The 24,933-nt window shown below is 41.6% G+C and overlaps 1 protein-coding gene across 2 annotated transcripts in view; it reads left to right on the plus strand.

The window, feature by feature from the left end:
* Positions 1-24,933, plus strand: part of LOC114002232 (sine oculis binding protein homolog) — a 117,025-nt gene that overhangs the window by 51,333 nt on the left and 40,759 nt on the right. Inside the window, exon 5 of one of the 2 annotated variants that reach the window (XM_027748115.2) lies at positions 13,406-13,501. The exons of the other annotated variant lie outside the window; for it this stretch is intronic. Coding sequence (XP_027603916.1) covers positions 13,406-13,501 — 96 coding nt within the window. The remainder of the gene's footprint in view (positions 1-13,405; positions 13,502-24,933) is intronic. 2 annotated transcript variants of the gene reach the window in all.

A 24,933-nucleotide genomic window follows, 5' to 3' on the forward strand; every position in this document is an offset into this window, starting at 1 on the left:
CCATTCTGTCTGGCTTACTCACCACACTTCCTCTGCCTACACATACATGCACATATGCAGTCTGTCAGTAGGTAGGGAAAGAGATGAACTACAATCTCACCTAGCTCAGTGCTGCACACTGAGATATATGTAAAAAAAGTCCAGAAACCATGGACATACAGGCCAAACTCACTTGTCAAGCCTCTTACACACCTGCTCCCACTGCCCTCAGGGCAGGTCTGTACCCCTGGAAGGTCTGGTTACCCATTGTTCCTCCAATTCTGCTCAAGAGGGTGGTGCTGACCACTACTGGAGACAAGCATGAGCTGGGGTACCTTAGGTCTGTGGCTGTTCTTACTCGGATTTAAATAAAGAGTCCCTGTTTCAAGGTCGTGGTGAAAAATATCTACCAGACATCTGCTCCAACCAGTGCAGGAGAGTTTCCTACCATGTGTTTCTACTACCTTCAGTCCAATTTGCTGGGGGAGTAGGGAATGCAGGACTGATCCCAGCTTGAAGGTTGCTGTGATGGGTGAGAAAGAAAGGCACAATCGCTTTTTGGCTCTTGCCCACCTCTTCCTTGAATCCCTTCCTAGTGCAGGCTGCCTGCGAGCACAGCGGGACACAAGGGGGATGATTTGCCTTTTTACTTCAGTTGCTAGCTGGAAGCCATGCACCGGGATTGGGAATCATTGTTCTACAACAAACCAGCAATGCTATTTGTGACCTGCGGCAGCGAAAGTTCAAAACATGAAGTTAGGGCTGACACTCCCTCTTTAACTTGAGCCACTGTGCTTTTCATCACGATGCCAGGAGTTGTCAGCTGTAACTCCGGCTTTTTTTGGCTTGTGTCACAACCTAATAAGTTATAGGCCAGCTTCTCCTGTCGATGTTTTTGCTGCACAGAAGGCTTCACATTTTGTAAGCTTTTACAGCACAGCTGTGCTCAGAGATAAAACAGAATGTGTATACAGTACAGTATGCATTCAACTGATGCACTAGATTCTTCCCACCATATGTATGGAGTGGTGTGCATTTCACTCTGATACCTCACTGCCAAAACTGCCAGAAGCAAATAAACAAATGGTGGAAGAGAGACACCATATGAGGCAGTGCCAGGCACATGACCTAGACTTTCAGAAGGAGACCCTGGCTGCTTTTAAAGGATTATAGTGGTCCAATTTTTTTAAACCTCACCTCCTGCCGTGTGAAATGTTCTGCCAGTGTATGCTGAGAAGTGTGCCGGTTGTTAAAGAACACTCATAGATTTCCCCTTCCTGCTAAGCAGCTGATGTTGCAGCTTCTTGTGCTCAATACTCATGTCACCTTTCTTCAATGCCAGTGATTCCCCATCAGGTTTCCAAACTGTAAGAAAGGAACAATGGAGATGTGTGAAGCAATCTAATTCTGATAGGAATGCTACTGTAAAAAGGCAGAACACATGTAATTAGGATAATGAGATTAATATTATTAGTAAAAATTTAACGATTAATATATTAACAATGCAAGTGAGACACATGTTTGTTCCATCTTATTCCCTACAAAAAAAGTCACTAAGTTGCATTTCACAGCATGAATGGTGAAAATGCTTGTAATAAACTGACACAAACATTAATTACATAGTTAGATGTAATTAATTTAAATTGTAATTTTATTCCTGGAACTCACGCTCTGAGTATGAATAGATGATTCCTCAGCTTCTTTTCTCTCTGACCAGCCTATTGCTAATAAAGAGACGATAATGACTACCAGCACAGTGCTCTTCCTGCTCCTAGTACTGGGAAACAGTGACGGATTTTCCTGTCCACTGGCCTCAATCTCATGTTAGGCTGAGCATCTGTCACCACCCCAGTGGTTGTCTTGCTGGCTCCGGTCTTTGTCTAAGCTTAACTTCATTCCTGATTGTGTGAAGGGCAAGCAGGTGCTTTCTTCACTTTAGAGTATCTTTAGGCACAGATGGAAAAAGTGCACTAAGAACAACAGAGGTCAAAACCATTCATGCACTTTACAGAGCTGATGCCCAATGCAAAGTGGCCTGGTTGCAGACAAGAGAACTGGGTCTTGAATTTTGATGGAATCAGGTATGGAGTAGAAAATTATGTGAAGTTTTTCAGAGAGCAGCAATATTCAGTAGAGGAAGAATGTGCTTAAAGTGTTTATTTAAATCTGGTTCTTTTCTTGATGCATTTGTACTTCCATGTAGTGATAGTAATAAGAGCACCAGTTTCCTTCAAACCTTGCTGCCTCCTACTGCAATGTACACTGTGACCAAGACAAAGACCTCTACATCTTGGTCAAACAATGCGGAATTCCTGGAGCTTTGCACGGTGGATGAAAGAACAAAGGCCACATTTCTACAGGTTTCTCCAGACTTTGCTTAGACAGGGACATCCTTTCAACTCTGCCCTAAACTGAGATAGGTAAGTCCCTGTGCTGGCAACAGAAGAGGCAAGCACTTGATTTACAGCCTGAGAGTGGAGAAGCGTGAGGAGTACTTTGCTCTTCGAATACTGCAAAGCCCACCAGGCTGCTTCAAGCCCAACCCTTGAACAGAGGACCCAGGGTCACTCATTGTGCAGAGGTGTGATTTTGACAGCTCCCAGCTCTTTAGCCTTGGTACCAGCTTTGCAGAGGAATGTCATAGCTGCATCTTTTTTCTTCCCTGTGGAAGCAATAGCTCCATCTTTAAGGAAAACGAGACAAACCTATGGCAGCAGGCCTACTGTACAGGCCATCAGCTGGGCTTCATCAGGCTCAGGAACACAATGGATGACACATTTGAGGTGACACTGAGTAGACCATTGAACTGTGAGGAAACATTAAAGAAGGGCAGAGCTGTAAGCAAGGTTACTGGCTAAGTATATGCAATATATATAGGTAAGCAGAAGCTATATAAAGGGCAAACTCATAAGAGTCTGGAATAAACACATGGAAGTTTTAAAAGTTGACAGTGCCTCCCTGAAATGGTAGGGGTGGCATGTAAATACGCATGCATACACCTGAGGAGACAACAGTGCTCTCTGGGAGCTTGCAGGAGTCTGGTGAAGCCTTAAAGGATGCTTTTCAAGACACGAGCTAAGACTGAAAAGTAGAAAAGAGAATCATAAAATCATTAAGATTGGAAAAGACCTTTAAGATAATCAAGCTCAACCATCAAAGTTGATCATCAAGTCCAACCATCCAAATCAGGATTACAGAAGAGGTGGCAAAACATGCAGGCTTCTGCTGTGTGGTAAAGGGCCCAGTGGGTCAGGGACAGAAGTGACAAAAAGGCCGTTTGAGTGAATGCAGAAGACAGAAAGACGGTGAATGTGTTTCTGCCTGCTCCTTTTTCAAGTGGAAGCATCCCCATTTTTTAAGTCTATCTTTAAGAGTTAGAGTAGTATTGGTTTTGGTTTTTTTTCTGTAATAACAATGCACAGAGTTGAAAACAAAGGTGCAGCCTGATAAACCCTGAGGACTGAAGTAGACTGCTGGGAATGGTTAGAAGTGGATTCCTGTAGACTCAGAAACTTGGCCAAGGATCTATCCACAACTGCTCCCCATGGAAGATGGTAGTGAAAGGAACTGGGAAGACAGAGGTGTTTTTCAGCACGTTTTATTTTATTGTGACAGAAGGGAGAAAACTCAGAATGGGACTTCTCAAATCCCAAGGCAAGTTGGGAAGAAAAATTACAGTCAATTGCCTCCAATTGCCTGTAAAACTCTGTGTGCTCTGAACTTTCTTATGAGTTTGAACAGACAGTTTCCTGGTTTTAGACATGATATATGTTACTGGAATCCCTCCAAATGACAGAGGGTTGCAGTGGGCAGTGGAGAACACAGGCATGCCACTGTGATTTAGGAATAACTTTCTGGCAGTTTTGGGAGCAAGCTTAGAGGTGTTTGGATTAGGTCCCATTTGTCAGTGAGAGCGTGGCATCCCCCATGGTCACGACTTCTTGTTTAAAGAAGAGTGGAAATCCTGGAAAAGGAGGGCTACCTCACTTGGACTATATCAGCCTGTTACTCTGTGAAATGTCTTTGAAAGTAAAACTTTTCATCAAAAAAGGTGGCAGGAGACAAGGGAGAAGTACTGCACCTGGTATTAGACAAAAAGGCAGTCGCAGTACTGTGACCTCGGTCCCTGACCTCCAGCTGGGCTGTTGGGAATTGTAACAAATGCTTCTCACCACCAGCCAGGTTTTGCTTTTTTCCTGCTTATATCTGCCACTATCCAACCTTTTATTGCAGCCATTCATCATTGGCAGAAAGACTGAGAGATGATATTAAGGTTGTAGGATGTGTCATTTATATTAAAGCTTCCCCTCCTTTCTTTTCACCCTCTTCTTGCCTGTTCTCTTGCTTGCACTCCATTACTATTGAGTTTTACCCCCCTCTCCAGACCAGTCATCCCTTGGCCCAGCTCATAAATGATTGCTTTAATAATATTACAGCCCCTTCATTTTCATGTGTGAACGGCACAAGTGACATGTCACTTGTAACCAGAGCAGGAAGAGATTTCTATTTTCACCCTTTAAAAGACCACAGAAAATACAGAACATAGGATCCTGCCTGTCTTGCGCTGACCTCAGACAAGCATTTATTGCTGTGCAGTAGTGTCAGACACAGCCCATTTGAGGGAAAGCTTTACCAGCCAGACCTGGTCATTGCTTTTTCTTCTCTGCATTTATTCAAGGTGCAGAACTGTTTATATGCCTCAGAGATGGGAACTGAAGAAAAACAGTAGATGTAGAATTTACCAGCTGTTTAAGTCTCATTGTTACCTTCTGTATTGATCAAATCTGTTGGTTCTTAATTGGATATTGACTGTTGTGAGGCAAATAAGGCAAGCTGTCGGAGAGGGGAGGGATGGGGCGAAGGGATCTTAATGGTATGTTGATCATGACTAGTCTATAAAAGCCAGTGTGAGAGGAGTTCATTAAACCAGCCTGCAATTGCCTTAAAAAAATATGCTCCAAGTCAAGATGATTAATCCTATATGTGACACTGCAATGAGAGAAAATCTGCGTTGTTGCTCTGGTATTAACAACACCAAAGCTTGAAATAAGCAGATGCATTGAAACAGATTCACTAGGGACGGTGATTTCTTTGGTCTGTGAGCCTTAGCTAACCCTAACCAACATTTGAGGGTTTTTTTTCTGTTTTGTTTGGTTTTTTCTCTGTTTTTTTCCTTCTCCTTGGTGTTGTGTTTTGGTTTTGTGTCTCTGTGCTTCTCTGGCAGGCTCATTGGAAATGTTTGCTTGCCTCGTGCCTAAGTCTTTCATCTGAGCTGGGGAACCCTTGTAGAAATGGCAGCAGTGAAAAGGGATAATTGAACTACCTGACAGTGAAACACACAGAATACTTTGGAAAATGCTTTTATCTCATAAATTATCTCGGGGAATGTGAAGAAAGAGGAAAAGCTTATCAACTACATTGGTGTGAGCTACCCATTACAAAAATGGAAGCTATCAGGAAGTCTGTAGTATATTTTAATTTCTTTCCTAGCCATATTTTAGGCTGTGTATTGACTATGTTGCAATAACTGTCAAGCACAGTCCATAAGTGTCTCTAGATCAGGCCTGTCATGAATCAGGAGGGAGATTACTAGAAAAGGTTCATTTTTATGAAGGTCCCACATAGCTGTGACTGGTTGAAAACCATTCGAGGGGGCAATAAACAGAGTTTATTTCAAATTGTCTCAATGTTATGTGTTTATTATCATATTTATTTTTTGACAATTCTGAACTGGCTGTTAAAAATTTATGATATGGTTAAAGGTTTGTGCAGTTTGAAAAATTAGCTTTTAAGGCAGCCACCTGAAGAATTCTCATATATCACTGTGCCATGAACTGTCAGGGAAAGGGTAGCACAGGAAAGCTGCAGAAACTGCCTGGGTATTAGCTGATAGAAGAAGGAAAAGGCCTGTAAGTCTGGAATGCAATGGGAATATGAGATTGAATGCAGAGTTTTCGCTTGAGAGCATTAGGCAGTTCCCTGCTTGAGCAACTGGATCGAGGCTGTACCACCTTCGCTTGCTTGTGAGCCTGAGTCCTTTAACATCTCAATCCTTTTACTCCTCTTCCTATAAAAATTAGAAGAGTGATCCAGGGCAGTAGACACTGCTATTTTTACTTCAGTTGCTCTTTCTGGGTGTATGGGGAAACTGAAGGTGATCACCAGTTTTTCTCTAGGTATTTTATGACTGTGGTTGAAAGGGCTATAAATGTACAGCATTGCAAATAGTATAAAAAAAAAATCCTGATTTTTGCCTGGAAGAATGAGAAGTCCAGCAGGGTTCTATAAAATATAAGAAACAAAACTGGGGGAAAGGTAGAAAAAGATTTATAGAATCCAAAGCTGAATTCTTTTTTTTTGGTCTAAGTTTTCAATGCAATAGGATGGAAGTTATTACTTTAGCAGGCACTAAAATAGTACTGTTATTAGTATTTTCTTTTGATTCACCTCTAATATTCCTTACATTATAATAAGAGTTTGCAGTTTGCATTTTAAAATAAACTGTGGGTAATTTTATACCATGAAATTCTGAGTGAAAAATAAGTTCATAAAGGTGGACCAGTCAGTGCCATAACCTGTGGAAGACAGGCATTAAAAAAAGAATAAAAATCCTTAGATAACTGTTTTTCAGATTTGCAGGCACATTTGTTTGGATTTTTTAGTGTGCTTCAGTTATGCAAGAAAATGAATGTGACAGTCCTCAGTTGCTTTGACAAGTATAATTTCAGAAACATTGCCCTATCATTCCACAGATTGGCACCTTCTTTGTTGTAATGCATTTATTCTGGGTTGGCTTTTCTCAGCAAAACTGCCTGTTTGCCAGATTTTACATGTGTTCAGAAAGGGACAGCGAGGTGGTGTGTGTTGGGTTTAGTTAGAACAGGAGGTTTGACCTGGTGACTTTATTTTTGAAGTCAGTAGGTCTTTCGTCCATTAGCACAATGGAGAAGTTTGCAGGATATTCAGAATCATGTATTTTCTCTGGGCTTGATCACAGTAGCCAGATCGCTGGCTCCTGAAGTCATTTCCACACCAAACCTTCTCTTAAACATGTGGACTCAATAATTTTTTTAGTCCAGTTTACCATTAGTGGTTTAGTGTTCAGATTTTGTATTAGCTTTTGAAATAGCAACTAAAATTTGAACAAAGGTTGGAGTTTGGATCTAGATTCATCACTGTCTGTAATGGGCAGGTCACAATAAGACATGAGCAGCTGTGAGCAAGGGATATGACAATGAAAGGGATCCTTGTCTTGTTGAGGATGCCTGCGGGGAATTAAACCTCGGGCTCTGCTTAGGAACTGCACCTTTTCAGGGACATCTTTGCTCCTTCTTGGGGACCATGTAACTTCACTTTGTGAAAGGGACTCCACAGTTGTGGAGTCTGTACTGTAATATGTAGGAGCCAGGAGCAGCTGAGTGCCAAAGAGAGATTTCAAGGAAGTCTGTGGAAAGATCACAGGCAACAAAATGGCACAAACCTGTCGCCAGAGGTATACCCTCTTCTCAGGACCTGGGGAGAGCTGCACATGCAGTCCCAAGGTTTGGCTTGTCATGGTGATGTTGTTCTGCTGGTTTCTATCCACTGATGACTGCTTCCAGCATAAATAAGATCTCAGTTCCTAACTTAAATAGTGGGTGGAGATCTGCACATGTGTGTTGGTGCATGTGTTCGTGTGAGCATGGGGTGGCATGTTTGGCGAGAGTAGAGGAGGTAGCAAGTCAGCCAAAGCCCTTCTGGTTTCCCTTTGCATACTTAATAAAGAAGTTATAAGAGGGCATATTCCCAATTTCTTTTTAACTTTGTAGATCTCCTCCAGTAGACAGATTGTCTTGCGGACCACTTCCCCTCCCCTTGGTGATCAAATAACATTCCTGTGGTGACTACAGCAGTTGCTTACATGGAAAAATAACATTAGGAAAGTATTTAATGTATTTTTAGCTGTCTTTAAATGCATTTTAGCAGCTGGAAACAAGGGGAGTTAGTAGCACATGACCTGCAAGCTCTCCATAGACCACCACCGAGTGTGCAGAGAGCCACTGCCAGTAAAGAGACCCCAGGCTGGAAAATGTTGGGTAGGGTGTTCACCTATAACCTGGGCTAGTCACAAGAGGTCAGGCAAAAGGGATAACTTCAACTTTCTTGGAATGTAAGTTATAATGATGTGATAAACAACCAGTGTGATTTTAGGTCCTTTCTTTTCACTAATCTGATTCTTGGGAGATTTTATGAAACATTGTTTTGACATGTTTCAAAATACCTGGGACTTTTTCAAAAAGCTTGAGAAGACTTTAGAGACTTGGAGTGGCAAAATGTTACAACTGTAGAGATTAGTGAATAGAATGCAGCTAGAGAGGCAACAAGCTAATAAATATGACTTATTGCATCACTTTGTGATTCAAGAAAATCCTGACATTCTTGTGAAGAGCAAATCTGTCATCAAACATTAGTGGGAGCTTTCCCTGAGAGAAGACTTTCCCTGAGCTGAGAGTCCATTCACTCCTATAACTGCATGGTTGCTTAACCAGGGGACGTCCTCTCTGGACCATCTTCCCTGGCCCTGCTCCACTCCCAGCACAGAACCACCATGCAGAACTCTGATGCTGGGCTCCCCCACCACCCAGCCCACAGCAAGTATGTTCATATTTCTGGGAAGAATACCAGCAGGTGGAAGTTTAGTATTATTTTTACTGTTGCTGGTATAGTGAATGTAGAGAGCATGATAATTGATTATGTGGGACAACAGAAATGCACAGGAAGTAAAATTTCAAGGATTAGGGTCTCCCCGAGGATTTCCTTCGAGTTTTGGTGAAGGGAGAGATAACCTTTGTGGTGGAAATGGAAACACAGCTTCCAGTTCCTATCTGCAGCCAGTCTCTGGAGACAACAGTGTTAAGGGTGATGTGAACTTCCTCTGTTTATCGCTGTGGGACAGGAGCCTTGACGCAGTTATCTGCACTTCTATAGCAATACTATTCAACTCCTTGCAGCTTATTTTTTGTCCTACCAGAGACATTCAACTAATGCCTGCCTTTAGCGTGTCTGGGGGTAATGGTCTCATATTTCATATGTTTTAAAGGATGTTTATGGAAAGTAGGTGCCAATTTTATCCTGAGTAAGCAGGCTAATATTCTGTCACTCTGCATTACTCAAGTGACTGTAGCTCTTAGAAAATAGATATTAGGTGTTTTTGGTTAAATGGCATTAAAGTTTTGTGGACTAAGCAGTAGGATTTCATTGCTCATGCATTGTCCCATTTCAGTGGAAGCTTTGCATTAACAAGTTCCATCTTAATAAATTATTTGGTTCAACCTGCCTTGTGATTTATCCTATCATAAGATCCTGCCCTTAATATTAAAATGTAAGCACAGATTTCCTCTCCCAAGGCTAAACCTGTACAAAAGGACTTACACTGAAGCTCAGAATTTCTCTGCCTGGATCAAGATAATTTTTCTCTGAGAATAAGGAGAAACAAATATCCACGCACTTTGTAGAGAAGGAAATTCTGCTGTAGGTTATTCTTCCTCCGTTGTGTTAAAAAAAGGAATCTTGACTGAATATATGGTTTGTTTCCAAACTATTGGCATCTTTCACAAATGTAGGCTGGCTGGCTTATGAACAAAAAGCACAGTTTCTGTAGCCAAAGATAGTTGTCATCATGCACTTATTAATGAGTCCATGTATATCTGAACATCAAATGCTGTCCTATTTCAGAGGTCCTTTCAGATCCTGTTTTCTGTTCTTTTTTTTTTTTAATTTTTTTTTTCCTTAATCTCCTGCCACTTTCTTTCGAAGCTCAGTGGTGGAAAGCTTTGAAAGGGACCTAGGAAAGGAGATGTTCTCATCTGTCCAGCTTCCCCACATCGGGAGCTACTCAGTGCATGTCATTCTTGGCAGATGTTTGCCTAATCTGCTCTTAAAAAACTCCAGTGATGAGGCTTTGACAGTCTCCTTCGGCAATCTGCTCTGGTGCTTTGCTATACCTGTCATTAAGAAGGTTTTCCTGATATCTAACCTGCAATTAAAGTCCATGATTTCCCTTGCAACCCATCATCAGGCTGACTTTACAGCCAAACCAGCTCCACCAAGTCAGCTGCAGTTTCCTCACTAGGTCTTCCTTGCCCATACTGCTTCTTGGGCAATGTGCTCTGTTCTGGCTGTAGTAGCTGAGGTGGTGTGTGTGCCACTGCTTTTGTAAGTGTCCAGCCTGGTGTCCCAGGAGCTGGCAATGGGCAGGTTTCCCTCTCAGATCCCATGCAGCTGACAGGAAGGCGGCTGCCTGTCAGTAGAGGGTATTGAATTAGGAGATTCAGTAAATCCCGGGAGAGGCACTGCCAGAGTGAAGTTGCAGCAGTTTTGTACTGATAAAACTAGCAGCACTAACCATGGCTCCAGGCCTCAGAACATGAGCTGAAGCCTTTTTTGTCCTGGAACAAAATGTGCTGTGAGAGCAGTTGTACTACGTATTACATATATGCAATCAATCACATCTAGCAGTTTGGACATACGTTTTTTGATAAAAGCATTTGTATAATGATTTTAGCAGTTTTAAAGCATTTTAAAAAATCAGAGTGATCACAGATTTGGCTTTTAAACAATAGCATCCCATGGCAGCCAAGCCTGATGGCAAAGCTGTAGATGCCAGCCTGCTGTGAATGAGCTCGAGATCCTGGGGAACTGAGGCAGTCATGATTGAGAGTGGGTCAGTGTAGGCACAGGCATATCACAATATTACCATTGCGAGATAAACTCCAAGCCAGTTTTTTAATACGCTTAGAACAGTGCTGAACATTGTAGAAGTGCTTTCTTCTGCAAATTATTTGCAACTGGAAGATGGTAGTAATGAATTACTGTAAAGTAACTGAAGAATTTTCCCTGGCTGATCACAATAGGTGGTTTTCACAATGGAAACTAGCTAGATATATTAGATGTATTTCTGCTGCCTGAGTAAATTATAGCAGTATGTAGCTAAACAGGTTTTGAGACTAGGGAATTGTAATGACATCCAAAATAAATAAAGTAAGGTTTGGATCAGTAGGAACAGGGGCATGTTCACCCCTGGCTGTTGTTCAGCAGGGGTGAATAACCTTTGTGTAACTGGCAATTTTGGTAAGCGTGTCAAAGTCGGTGGGGTTTGTCTCTGTATTTTGGCATATGCACTACAAACACCCTGATATCCATTTCATTTTACAAGGTGTGTGCATGCACCAAGATAATGCTCCAGAGAGTCACTGGCAGGGTACAATGTGCCAGCCATCATATGCGCAATGTCTAGCATGGTACCAAGGTAGAATTTCAGGGATCTGGAAGCACCAACAGCATTTGGAGCCCTACACAACACCTGTGCCCCACCAATATCTCCCTAGCTGTCCATCACTGAGCATCCCATTGGCATCTGTGATCCCGAGCTGATATGTCTGTTTCTATTTGAGCAAGGCATTCATCCCCCCGTTGTCTTCTAGATGACCTGGAAGAGCTTCAGCGAGTTACCCATATTCCTTCTTTGAGGAAAGGAAAGGACAAAGTTTGTTTTCAAAATGAGATTTTGGGTTTTCTTTATAAAACACAGTCAGATTTGGACTTTGTATTCCACACAGCATGGAGGTAGATTTATTGTGTAAGAGAGGTTTCAGTTTCAAACTAATAATTAGAACACATTTAAACCTTTGTCAATATAAAAGTGATTTCAGGTGCTCAGGAATCCTCTACCTCTTTCTTGTGGTTTTAAAGAAAAATTTTAAATATTTTCCAACCCGCAACTATTGAGGGCAGTGAGAGAAAATAACTATAAGCTGCTAGGAAACATACAGAATAAACTGATAAAGTCTCCCACTTCCTGCTTCTTGTAATAATCGTCAATTGTAGGTGCTTCTCAAAATACACTTTTTGACAAATTTTGCACTGTAAAAAATGATATTTTCTGTTGGGCAAACTGTGTTCATGCCCCATGGCTGACAAGCAGAGGCCTGAGTCAAAGCCTGCTGGAGTCAAGGGGCTTTCGTTGAGGTGCAGACCCTTCATGTTTTCCTAAAAATCAACAGTGCTGTTAGCCCACATCTCCCCTTTCCCATCCCATCTCCTCAGGGAGAGGCAGAAGCCTGTTTGAAGACAAACAAGTCACAGAGCCTACAAGGTGTAAATATCTTTCATAAATGCCAACACTGAAAAGCCTGGGCGCTGAGTGTGTGACACATGACGACAGGCAGTTCACGCTGAGTGAGGGGTGAACAATATGCCAGCGCTGCCACAACCACCAAGGTATGCCTGGATTGCACCTGGGCATCCCTGGACCCCCTGTCCCACCCCACCCCGGGGACACACATATGGGATAGCAGGAGGGAGGGGGAGCAGTACTACCTGCTCCTCACCCCCATTGCCTCTGCCTGCTCCCCTTGCCCCTGATCTAGTCACGCTGCCTTTGCCCTCCTCCTCTCCCTGGCTCCTTTGGGCACGGGCTGATTTAAATGGGTTGGCAGGGAGCCAGGAGCTCATCATTTTAATGCAGTGTAAAATAGAATGTGCATAATTATATGCAAGCCATATGTGAGGGAGACAGCTCAGCTGTGAATTTAGGGAGGCTGTGAGAGGGAGAGAGCGAACAGTCAGGAATCAGATGAGATGGAGCAGAACGGAGTGCAAGTGTCACTCAAATGAACAGTGTAATGAGCGTATTGCTGACACTCCTCCTTTCACCTGCTTCTCCCTTTTGCTTTAACTCAAAAGCAGAAAACGCTCTAGATGAGAAGGGAAAAATACTGTATGCAAGCAGGATTGCTAATGGGCTCTGGTAATGTCTCCGTTTAAACTTCAACTTTCTTAATAACAGTGTAGTTCCAAATAACCAGTAACTTTTAATGCATCTTTGTCATTAAATATTTTGATCGCATGGGACTGAAGGATCATTGTTGTCTCTAAATGATTGCTCCTTTCAAAGCTTCACTTAAACATGGAGGGGGAATCAATTTATTTATAATAGTGTTACATGTAAATTATGAGTATGAAAACCTTTTTTTTTTTGGCCTTGCTGTTAAACTAAAAATACAAGTACATTATCTAAGGATCGCTTAAGCATGTCAAAAAGTTTAAACGAGTACATATGTAATGTAATCCTGAGAAATGCAATGGAGTAAATTGAAACCCTGAATTACTCACAGTTTCCAGCTCAAATATTTCATTTTGGGTTTGTCTTTTGTTGTTTTAATTATTACACCGCAATGAATTTGCATGTTCAACCTAAGCTATGTAAGAAAACAGCATCCCAAGTTCTCATATCTAAAAGGTATACTGAATATTTAAAGAAACTTTTTAATAATGTTGTATTTTGGGATTCCCGTCTGTTTTAATGATCTGAGCTGTTATGCTTTTAGCTATTTTTTTCCTTCCATTATTTGTAAGTCCCTAAATAGGCCATTATATTTCCCTTCAGGCTAGAGATGAAGATGGACATGCTGAAAATTTTCCCCAGCAGCACTATGCTAAGGAAACTCCAAGACTTGCCTTCAAGAATAACTGCGAACTACTTGTAAGAATAACATACTTACAACAAGTCTAGATTGTTACTTTAGCACAGTGAAAACCGTTTTTTTTAAAGGCTTTTGTTTATTATGACATACATTATGAAATATGATAGGTTTTTTTCCTGTTTAGCATTCTAATGCTAGTTCTGCTATCCATGAACAGTTTAAAATCTCAAATTGCTTGAAAAATCTCATATATTTGATGTCAGCACGTGAATGGCCTTGTCATACTACCTTGTCTTGCACTGGTAAATCAGGGAGAACCATGCAGGGAGTGGCTGATGATGCACGAAAAGCCCCTCCTCCCCCCTGAACTGCTCCAAAACTCACTCTCCCATCCACCTTTTAGCTTTGTTTTTGGGTGGCAGTGCTGCATTTTGTTCTGCTGGCAGGCAGTCCTCCCTTTAGCACTCACTTACTCCACCCCTTCATAGCTGCATGCCATCCGGAGCATCCTCTCCTCTCCATTCCTCTCCTCTCTATTCCTCTCCTCTCCACTCCTCTTCTCTGCTGTGGGGAAAGAGCGAAAGCTAGGAAGGCTTACATACAAGGAGCCTGGAGTATTTACAAGCCATAAGAGAGATGATATCAGCTGTGAAAGAATCTCTGTTCCAAGGCAGGGTTAATTTGCTGTTCATTTTAGCATTTGCAGCTAGGCAAGATTAAAAGCAAGCAGGAATGCCTATTATATTTCTGTTAAATGAATCTTTTGGGACCTAATGTTCTTGATTAGCTTGTGAAAATGAGTGCTCCATGATGAGTTTTTCTGTTTGCCTAAAGTAAACAGAGGATGAATTGTAATACATTTAAAAGAGATTCATGCGTGGCTTTCGAAAAGGGAGTTTTAGATAAGTAGATAGATCTCTCCCTTGCATTCACCTTTCTTCTGGTTTGTACTTAAGTAAAATCTATCATTTGGCTAAATGGAAATATTTGTAGAGAGTCAGGACACGAGGTTAGACTTTGAAACAACAACAACAGCACTTTTTTTTTTTTTCATTGTGACTACAGAAGAGGCGGATGGCAGTGGAGGAACATGCTGTGTTTTATCTGCATTAAAGCCTGTACCTGCCTTCCCCGTAGAGGATGCAGGGACAAATGCTAATCCTGGTGTCCCAGGTGCAACAGCCATTGAAAGTTGACCTGTTAAGCTGACCTAACCTGATGCTGAAGTTGGCCCCCAGGTTCAGTCAGCTGATCAGAGAAGGCCACACCTGGGGCAGCAGCTCGAGGGATGGTGGCCAATCCTCACTCCCAGCACTGGCCAAAGTGCAAAGCATCTTGGCCACACCTGCATTAGTGGGCCCACAGGCTCTCCTACCCCACAAGTGTCTCCTGTGCTGAGCCAACCCCTCGTTAGGTAAAGACAATGCTTTTTAGAGCCACAGGTGTCACTCAGAAGGGTCAGTTTGTCCCCAGTACCCAGCCCAGTACCCAGTCACAGTAAATGTGACCCATAAGATCTGGTCTTGATTCCTCTTAAATCCTTTGCAAAGTTCCTGGTGATTTCAGAAGAAGCAGTGTTACATCCTAAGGGGAGAAAACTAGACAAACACAGAAAGTGATTCCCTGGTGTACTCATAATTCTTGTGCCAAATAAATGAAACTGTTTCTTCAAGGCCATGCTTAATTACTGTGACTCTGGTCAAATCAGGCCCGATGAACCTAGAGCTGGGAGACAACTTGATATAAAATAAGTAACGTATTAGTTTCATTGAAATCTGCTTTGTTTTTAGTGTAAGCAATCAATGAACCAATTAACTCACTTTATGCTATTAAAATCAAGCATTCTTTTAATGTCCAGTTGCTTATTCCTCTATTAATACATATTTAAGTTTTTGTTATATTATATCCCCCCCGTACCTGGCAAAATCTCAAGTCATCAAAGTTAATCTTTCATGTGCTTTTTTGGACAAGTTTCAGTTCTTGTTTAAGGACGTAATAAAAGCAATTTGTTATAGTTTTATTTTTCCTATGCTATTGGAAACAAAATTGGCAGAGGTGTAATCTGTACTCAATTTATGTGTGAAAAAGAAATAGTAGACAAATAATGAATATGTACCTCTACTATTCTTAAAGATGTATTTTAGGAACTTGCAGTGAAAATATGATGTTGGGCATAAGTTGGGGTGGTAGGGGAACTAATGTTATTCATTGAAGTTGCTACGCGTTTCACAGAGAGGTAGTGGTATTCCTTCTATATTTTTACTTTTTGGGAAGAAATGCTATATTAAAATGTGCTCAAGTGTAAAGCAAATTTCACCAGAACTGGCCATTTACACACCATCTTTCTCTTAAAGACTAGTCAGTATTTCTAGGGAGAGGAGAAAAAAAAAACACATGAAAGAAAGGAGTGGGGACACCTGACCCTCTAAAAAAATATTTTCCCAATGGTGAAAACTTACCCAGAATCTAACAGCACAGGGCAGATGGTGCCTAAGTGAAAAAATGAGATTTTTTAAATGAAAGAGAAAATGAAACTTGTTTGTGCTTTTGAGAATCAGGAAATCCTTGGAGTTTTCTGAGTGCAGTTGAGAGTAAGAAGTGTAATAGCATGTCAGGTGAAATTGGAGGCTTTGGCTCAGAAGTGCTTTCTTTGCTTTAGGGTTCAGCTGCCATTTTCCAGTGAGGTTTGTTTCAGCAAGTGCAGGCTCTTCCGTTTGGGAAATGCTCGTGCTGGGAGAGTGCTGCCAGGCAGGATCCAGGGGCTGAGTTGCTGCTGCCTGGTCTGCATGCCAGGGCTCTCCCGCGAGAGTCGGGCTACACTGACTGAATCTTAACATCCCAGGTCACAGGCACAAAGAGCAAACTTTAGCTCCTCAATACTTTGAGAGATTTTAAAGCATAGTAACGCTGATTATTAAAAAAGTAACCTAGAGTACTACAAATGCAACATAGAGTATTACAAATTGTATGTTTTCTTCATTTCTTACTCCTCAGAAGAGGAGATAATTTGGGTGGTGAGGTACAACTCAGCTATTCTATTTGTTTGGGGTTTTTTCTTTTTCAAAAGAGAACAAGTTTGATAGAAAATAAGAGGAAGAAAGGTATAATTTAGGCAGAAGAAACCCCTGAAGTACTTACCGTAGTTCTGCTCCATAAGAAAAGCAGTGATAATTAAGTATTTTGGTTGGTATAGAAAGCCATTGTGCAGTTATAGGATTAGGATAGGGTTTTCATTTCCCATGCTAAATCCAGATATGTTTTGCCCTTACATTTGTTGTAGGGCACAAAAACCAGAGTGGTTAAGAGGCTCCAATCAATGAGCACATCAAATTTTCCCTTTGTACTTTTCAGTATTTTTGAGGATCATGTTTTCTTAAGTTTAGCTATCCATGATAAATATTGGGAACTACATAAAAGAAATCTATTTTTAAGGAGCCAGGTCAGCATGCTGTCTTGGCCAGCCATCCATTCTTCTCCCATAGATGCTGCCTCAGGATTTGAGTTTCTTATTCCATGAGTGGCTGGAAGCTTTTCTTTCAGGCACATCTCTTTGTTTCCAGAAGGAAAAAGCAGAAATTAGTCCCCCCTCTAAGCTGATTGTCAGGGAGCAGTACAGTCCAGCTAATTGTGGATGTGAGGAGAAAAATGGGATTAACTGTGGAGAAAGGGGAGGCTGGAGTGAAAAGGCCAGAGAGAAGGCCACAGCCTCAGCTCTAGCCGGATGAAATTCCTGAGCCATTGCCTAGAGAAAGGAAAAATCCGTTTGGCATCTACCCAGGTTAGTCAGGGTAGGAAGAGTCATGCTTGGTTGCCTTTTAACAAAAGTGGGAAAGAAAAACCTACTGTTTGTCCTTCCTCCCCCCATTTACTCAGAATATCAAGTCAAGGTTTCAGATTGGCATGCTGCTGTATGAGGTAAGGAGGGTTTGATGGGTTAAGGAAATTAAACACCATGTTGCTTTCCAGATCATTTGTTTATGGAGATGATGTGAGTACCACCCACCGCTATGGGATTATATGTAAAGCAAACAAATAACAAAACATAAACGCCCTGAAAAAAATTTCTTTTCCAGTGGTAATCCATGGTTTTCCTGCAATCAAACCATGATCTTTTCATCTTTGAAATAAAAAAGTCTGCTCCTAGTAGTTCTGCTCTGAAAGTATACATTTGTGAGTGCGGTATGCGATGAATTATAAGTTAGTCCTGGTGCTTGGAAGCTATTATGTAAAAGACACAAAATAAAACAAGCTTGCTATTGGATTTAATGCAAACTCACCTGCAGCCAGTTATCTTTAATCATTGACAAAAAGAGGCAGAGAAAGCTCTGAAAACACCTCTGCAACTGAAACATGAAATGCAAAATGTTCTCCTATGAGCAAAAGGCCTCTGGGGAGGCTATGGCAAAGCTGAGATGAGGCAGAGCTACAGCTAATGCTTTTCTTGAAGTTGTGTTGCTCTGCTCTGCTGTTCCAGCACTAGAGGCATGGTCAGAAAAAATGGCACATGTGGGGCATCCAGACGGGCAGCAAGGATGCAGGCAGGTTAACTTCAGAACTATGGTACTGGAATGTGGGAAAGATTTCATACCTGCTACACTGATATTAAAAAGCAGAGAGAATATTTTTCATGAGATGAAGCCAATAGGTTTTGCAGCTGTAGTCAATTTAAGTGTAAATAGGCATATTGGTATCCTTTGAAGGCCATGAGAGTTTTGGTTTCAGAAAATGAGGCTTGAATTCTTTTTGGTAAGGTAAGTGACCTGCTTCCTGTGCCCCAGGGTCAAACCCCCTCCTTGTTAGTGCTTCAGCAATAAAAGAAAATACCTCTCAGTCCATTTATAATCACAGTGCCTTCAAGGGAGGACTGAATTAGGGAGAGATAGCTTTGCTCATCCCCTCTCTTGCCTTTCCACCCTTTTTGTTTCCCATGCTGTCTCCTTATTCCTAGCAGAGTGGAGAGTGAAAGCAAATGCACTTCCGCTTCTGCTCTCCCTGGCTCTTCCTTCACCCTGTTAGCTGCAAAGAGGCAGAGGGAGAAGGAGAGCACTTCCTTCATCCTGGCCCCGGCCTGGGGATGCACAGAGCTTTTGGCCAGAAAGCTGGAGCGGAAGTGTTGCCCAACAGCTCTGAGGGATGTAGGGTCACATCTAGCCTTTTAGGTACTAATCTTGTGGTCAGGAGGCAATTTTGTCACCACAGAGAGGCAGGAGGGTAGAGGAGGAAGAGACCAGTGACACCTTGCAGAGTTTCAGATCATAGAGCTACCAAGCCTGATGAGAGTTTAAAACTTCCACATCCATGCTTAACGCAGTTTCAGCATCACTCAATCTTTGCTGCATCTCACTGCTGGTGGTATTTTTTGATGTTTTCCTGATGGATTTCATCAGTTCCTTGCTCAGTTTGCTGCTACAGTTAGTTGCACTGTGGCATGTGCAGTGATTCAAGCAGATGACTGTGCAAAACCCATAACAGCCATCGGAGAGGCCGCCGTTGGCTTCAGGAACTTTGGACTAGGCACAGAGAGCTGTCAGAATGGCGGTTATGGCCCTGGAACAAAAATATGGAGAAAAGCAATTGTAGCAGTGAATTGATACTGATGCTCTTAAAACCTCAGTAATCTTGGCCACATGAAATTCAACCTTTCTTGTGACTGAAATAACAGTGACGCTTAGGTCATATGGTAGACTAATCGCCTGTAACATTTCATTTTCAAAAACTAAATTGTCCATGAGCTATAGCAGAATATTTTAAAAAGAACATCCCCAAAACCCCACTAAAAACTTGCATTCTGTTTCTTTTCAAGCAAGGGCAACAAACCAGGCAAAATTATTCTATAGGGGTTTTTTGTTCTTAATTGCTACCAGGCTGAACGAAGGGCTACGTGGTGTTCATCTTATGCAGTCTTCCTGAAAGACTGTTGAAGTCCATGGGCTTCAGTGAATGCACTGAAAATATGAAGCGCTCAGCCCACGGGCAGATTTGCAGTCCTGTGGGGAGAGGGAAGCCCTTACACCTGTCTCCAGCTGACCCTCTCTGCCTCCTACCTGCCGGCACAGGTAGGCACTGATGGGGCACTGGCTTCCTTGGCATCTGTGCCCTGATCAACCTCTCGCTGGGATAACACAGGACCACAGAGCTGCAGCCTGCCAGCTGCCCCATAATATGCTCTCCACAGGAAGTGGTAGTCTCTATGCCTGTCTGCACAGATCTGTTTACTAGTTTAGAACAAATGCAGCCACTGTCTTGCCTGGCACCCAGGCTGTGTCCTTCTTGCCCTGCTTTTCAATGATAAGTTTTTCTATCCCATAATGGAAGTGAAGGCCGTTGCTCACATTACAGCAGCATGGGCTGGGCCTGGGAGATTTGGATCCTGTTCCTGGGGCCAGGAGAAAAGCTTGGGGGTCTTGAGAGATTTCTTTGGTCTTTCAGGACTTCCTTTCTCTTTCCCCCATCCTGGACCACCATGCTGCTAAAGTTATGTGCTTTTTTCTTGACTTACACCATTTGTAGGACTCCATAACCTCTGATCCAGTGAAATCAAGCCCAGTGAAATCAACAGGATCCCTCCTGTTAACTTTAGGTGGGCTCTGACTGACACCCTGTGTTCTGTAGACAAAAAAAGACAAATAACTGCTTTGAGACATCTTCATCCTCTCTGATCAAAAATTGCAGTAGGCAAGCTAACAGCTAATTTAAAGGTAGAGAACATGATCTTTATTAATAATATTTAAGCTGAAGGCTGCAATCAGAGACCAGTTGTAGGAACACTAACAGAAAACAAAACCTTGTCATAGCAAGTCTGAGATAGCAGCTCTACTGGAAATAAGACCCAAACCTCACTCCTTTTATACTTGGGATTAGCAAGTGACCATGACCTATAGCATTAAGGAGGATGAGAGATTCCCCATGCCTCTTTCAGAGGTGGGCAGGGGCTGCCATTCGAGCAGTAGGGAGGGTAAGTCTCTGCCAGTTCCCAGGGGTGCATTAAGTATAAGGTATAAAATGCACAGGAGCATGGGGAGCAGGAATAGGGAAGGGAAGGAAGGGAATAAAAGGAACAAAGCTCCCCCATGGCCTGGGATGCAGCTTCCTGCACAAGCAGGCTGGTCCCACCAGTAGCTCTACATAATCCCCACCTTTTCGGTCCAATGAACCGAATTAAGGAAGATGATTCAGGGGCCTAAAGAGATGGAATAAAAGGTGTGACAGTGAGAGGGGAAGGCAGCATGGGAAGATGGACAATGGGAATGGAACAGATTTGGGAAAGACCATGGCTACAGACGGTGGGTGTTTGGCACCCTGGAGCCAAGAGTGAGTCATATCCCTGTATCCCACTGCAGCCAGCTACAAATAGCAAGCAACTTTGCCCTAGTGCCTCTAATTTAGCATTTTCCTTCATGCCAGCACAGGAGCATTATTTTAGGATGTGGCACTTGACACTTTGTGAGCACAAGCCTGCCTTTCCTCAGAAGGAGGCATGTTTTTCAATTTTTAACATCACCTTTATTATTTCTAAAGAGAAGCAGAATGCATTTGTTAAAAAGGAAAATAATTAAAATCCCATTACAGCTCTGAATCTGTCATCTTCCTTCCCAGAACAAGCATTAAAATTTTCATTAATAAATCTGCAATTACTGGTGACCTCTGAATAATTTCTCCAACCTTAATTTCTCCTCACTGCAATGCTGTGTTGTATTACTCTACTTTTACTCTCTGCTTGCCTTACTTGATGTGTTTACTGAAGTTATAATTTTCATATTAAACATGTTCTCATTGAAAAATTTGGGGTTTTTTTCAACGTTAAAAAAACTGCCACAATCTTTTTATTGATTGCAAATTTAAACATGTAAAAAGTTAAGAAACTGTTAGATGAAAATGCATTTTTTAGCAGGCTACTTCTTAATAATGATTTCAATAAATTTTAAAGTTAAATAGCCTGGAAAAAAATTGTCAGCCAAGCCATCCCTGCACCCAAACCTCTATAAATCTAAAAGACAAAAAAAAAAGAAAAAAGGGAGATTTGTATCTCTTGGAAAGAAAACCAGTTGTGAATCATGGTTTTGCTTTATGAAACTGGCATTCATAACCAATTTAAATAAAATTCAGACAGTTTTTATAGAATGTTAAAGAATAAAGATATGCCTTGTTCCAAAGGAAGGGAAGTGCGGTGAAATAAAATTCGTCAGATTTCCTTCCATATAAATTGGAAATAAAATTTCCAAAGCTATAAATATTTTCTTCTTGGATTCTGTGCAGGAGATGCAGATGACTCAGTAGGGCTCGTGAGGCACCTGGGAGGAGCTGTACTTTGCCCTGCATCTCACCACCACCCTACCTTCAGCATAGGGTCAGGCCGTAAAACTGGCTGTGGTTCCCTGGTGCTCAGGTTCTTTTGCACCTTTGACCCAGGCTCTCAGTCATGCAAAGTGTTAATTAGAATGGGTTTTGTCAGGTCTGAAAAGATGCTGACATGAACCAGCGTGACTTTCTGTAACAGTGGAGTTGGCTCATGCCTCATCTTGCTGCATGCGTTGTCTTCCCCATTGAAAAGGAAAAGGGTTTGAAGGCTTTGACCCCTTGTAGAGACAACATACAACAGTAATAGAGTGGGCTTTTGAAAGTCAGGAGCCTGTGCTCTTTTTATTTCTCAGAGTTAAGACCCAGCCCTTGAGAAGGAGGGCTGGGAAAAGCTTGGCCACCATTCAACTGCACTGCAGGGAGGTTTGGGGGTGCTCTGAGATATTGAGCATGTGACTCCATCTCTTTGGGAATCCCTAGAACTCTTCAGGACTTCCAGGAATGACATCCCAAGAAGGCAGATTAGTGCCACACAGTTATCTGAAAGCACACCAAAGAAGATCTGAATGCAAGGGGTGCATATCTCACTGCTCACTGTCTGTAGCAGACACCTTTTTACATCTCAGCAGTGACGTGTATTATATTGCTTTTGGGATGGGAAGGAAACCCCAAAATATAAATCCTTCATTTTATTATAAAAGTTAATACCAATAATTACTTAAAATCTAATGAATTTCAGTTCTCAGTTAATTGCTTTTGAGTAGTTCACTTAACTTATTAAAAAGAAGCAAGGACATATTCATTTAACAAGCAGCATCAGCCTTGGCCTAGCATCTGCCTACATTCTCTTTTCAATTAATCAATTATAGTCCAATGGTGTGTAATTACACATTAAGAAAGTTATTGGATATCACAGCATGGCTGTCCCAGGGGGCTCATGAATACACTAATATAACACACCTGTAATGACCTGTTCTCAGATCTGCAAATTGCTCCCATTTCTCTCTCTCTCTCATTGCTAAATGAAGATGAGAGCAATTACCATTAACTTTTTGAGTCAGATCTAGTCAATGAGAGAGAAAAAAGATTGCTGCTAGCATTCATAATAAATCTGTCTGTTGGTACTTAGTATTTTAACTGTACCAGGCATTGAGCTGAAGGCAGTAAATGTGCATGGGGATTGTACAGGGTTGCGGAGATCCTGGGGTCGTTCTGTCCTGATTACACGCTTCACCTGTAGACGAGAGAAATAGGCAAGCAGGAAAATCTCATCAGACCACATCCAGGTGTACTTTGCCTGGCTTGGTGCAAATCAAACCAAACTCTGGAACTGATCCCTATGCAGTGGCTCTAAGTCTTTGCATAGCAACTAAGCCGTGTTGCTGTTGTGTTGAGGTTTATTTTGAATGCAAGAAAGAACAAAATTTACTATGTAATGGCAGAAAGGCTTTCGTTGTATGAGAGGGTACAGTCACCAATGCTCCCTTATTAATGCATAACAAATGAAACCAAGGAGAGACTCTTAATCCGCATAATGAAGTCTGACAGATTCTGAATTGGTGATTTACTCAACTAAAGGCTCCAAAAATGTTCCATGGAAGTGAGCTTTTGATGGCTCCATAAGTCAAATGGGGGACGATATGTATCAACATTTTTGTGAATGTTGTATTGCACAGTGTGATTTCTATGTGCTGTTGTCTCTCACCCTGCGAAGAATTGTGTGTTTCCCTACATGAAGTTTTCTGATTCCTGCTTTTATTTGCAGACTAGGGTCTTTCAGATGGGTGTACATGCAGATCAATGCACAGCAGTATCTTGAGCACAGGTTTTTGCTCTGGTAATCTGAAATATTCCCATGCTGTACACCTTTCACCAATCTAGCACTGACAATTTCAGTGAAATCTTCATCACGCCTGAGGTGACTTCCATTTCTGAAAAAATCATGCATGTCTCCAGGTACTTGATATCCCTCAGGATAACAGGGTAATCCTGTGCAATTCAGGTGATCCAATGTTGTTGTTAGTTGCATTCGCAGTAAGGTGTTTCATTCTGAGCTTCAGCTATGTCCTCATCTCACTCTGGTTTTCACCAGTGCCATGTTTCTTCCCAGTTCCACAGCCCCCTTTTGTTTAGGACACAGTTTGGATGCCTATCTGTAGCATCTCAGTATTTGGCATCTGGTTTGAACTCTCTCTGTAGGTCCCACAGTTAACAGAGGGAGGCAAGCATTTATAGGGTGTGGTTTACTCAAAATAATTAGATGTTGATTTAGGATTGGTTAAACTACCCTTGGATGTTCATTTACTAGATAAATACCTTCCATTTAACACCTACATTTTCAGCACCACAGTCATCAGTTGAACTGCATATTCCTGCATGTGTCTGACTTCAAGTTTGCAGGTAGAGCCATTCAATTCAAGCAGAGGGACTGCTTATGTTTGAAGTTAGGTATCTGCTAACTTTATGTTTAGATGTCTGGTCTCCAGCTTTGAAATGGGGATGCTGTTGTTTAATTGCCTTTGCATACAATTTGAGTTTAAAATGTTCAAAGTGAAAAAATGATATTTCTTATTTAATGTTGTGTTATAGTTCAAATAGTGAACAACAGCATCGTTGGTATTTGCAGAGAAGTTCATTTATTATGAATTATTATATGACACAATAGAAGAAAACAGGTTCCAAGATTTACTTATAGGTATTTAAGAACAGTTTGATTGCCCTGGCAATGCATAGTAACTGAAGTAAGCAGAGCAGTGTGTGTGGATCCTGCAAAGTGATCAAAGTGTGCATGTGCACAATGTTCTCAAATTTTGCTCAATGCACAGCTTTGTTTATGCTCGGGACCAAAATTAAATTCTGTGCTTTTTTTTTTAATTTTTATTTTTTATTCAGTGCCTGCATGATCAGTTAAAATTGTTTTAAACAGAGAAAGGAACACAGTTATAGTCTAGAGCTTTAATATACAATACAATATTCAGTTGTACAGGCTAGTTAAGTATTAAAATACCTGTCAATTGCCTCTCCAACTGTGTAGTTTCTGTGTGTCTGATGGGGAGGAGGGTAGTATTTCACTCAGTTGCAAAACTTCGTTTCTAACTGTATTCTCTGCAAGAAGCTCTCTTTGCATGTCACTTTCCTAATTGAGCTATAAACTCTGTATTATATTAATACATTTTATTACGGGAAATAAACA

This window comes from Pipra filicauda, unplaced genomic scaffold (assembly GCF_003945595.2).
Source record: "Pipra filicauda isolate LSUMZ 115617 unplaced genomic scaffold, ASM394559v2 scaffold176_size3548034_pilon, whole genome shotgun sequence".
Taxonomy (NCBI): domain Eukaryota; kingdom Metazoa; phylum Chordata; class Aves; order Passeriformes; family Pipridae; genus Pipra; species Pipra filicauda.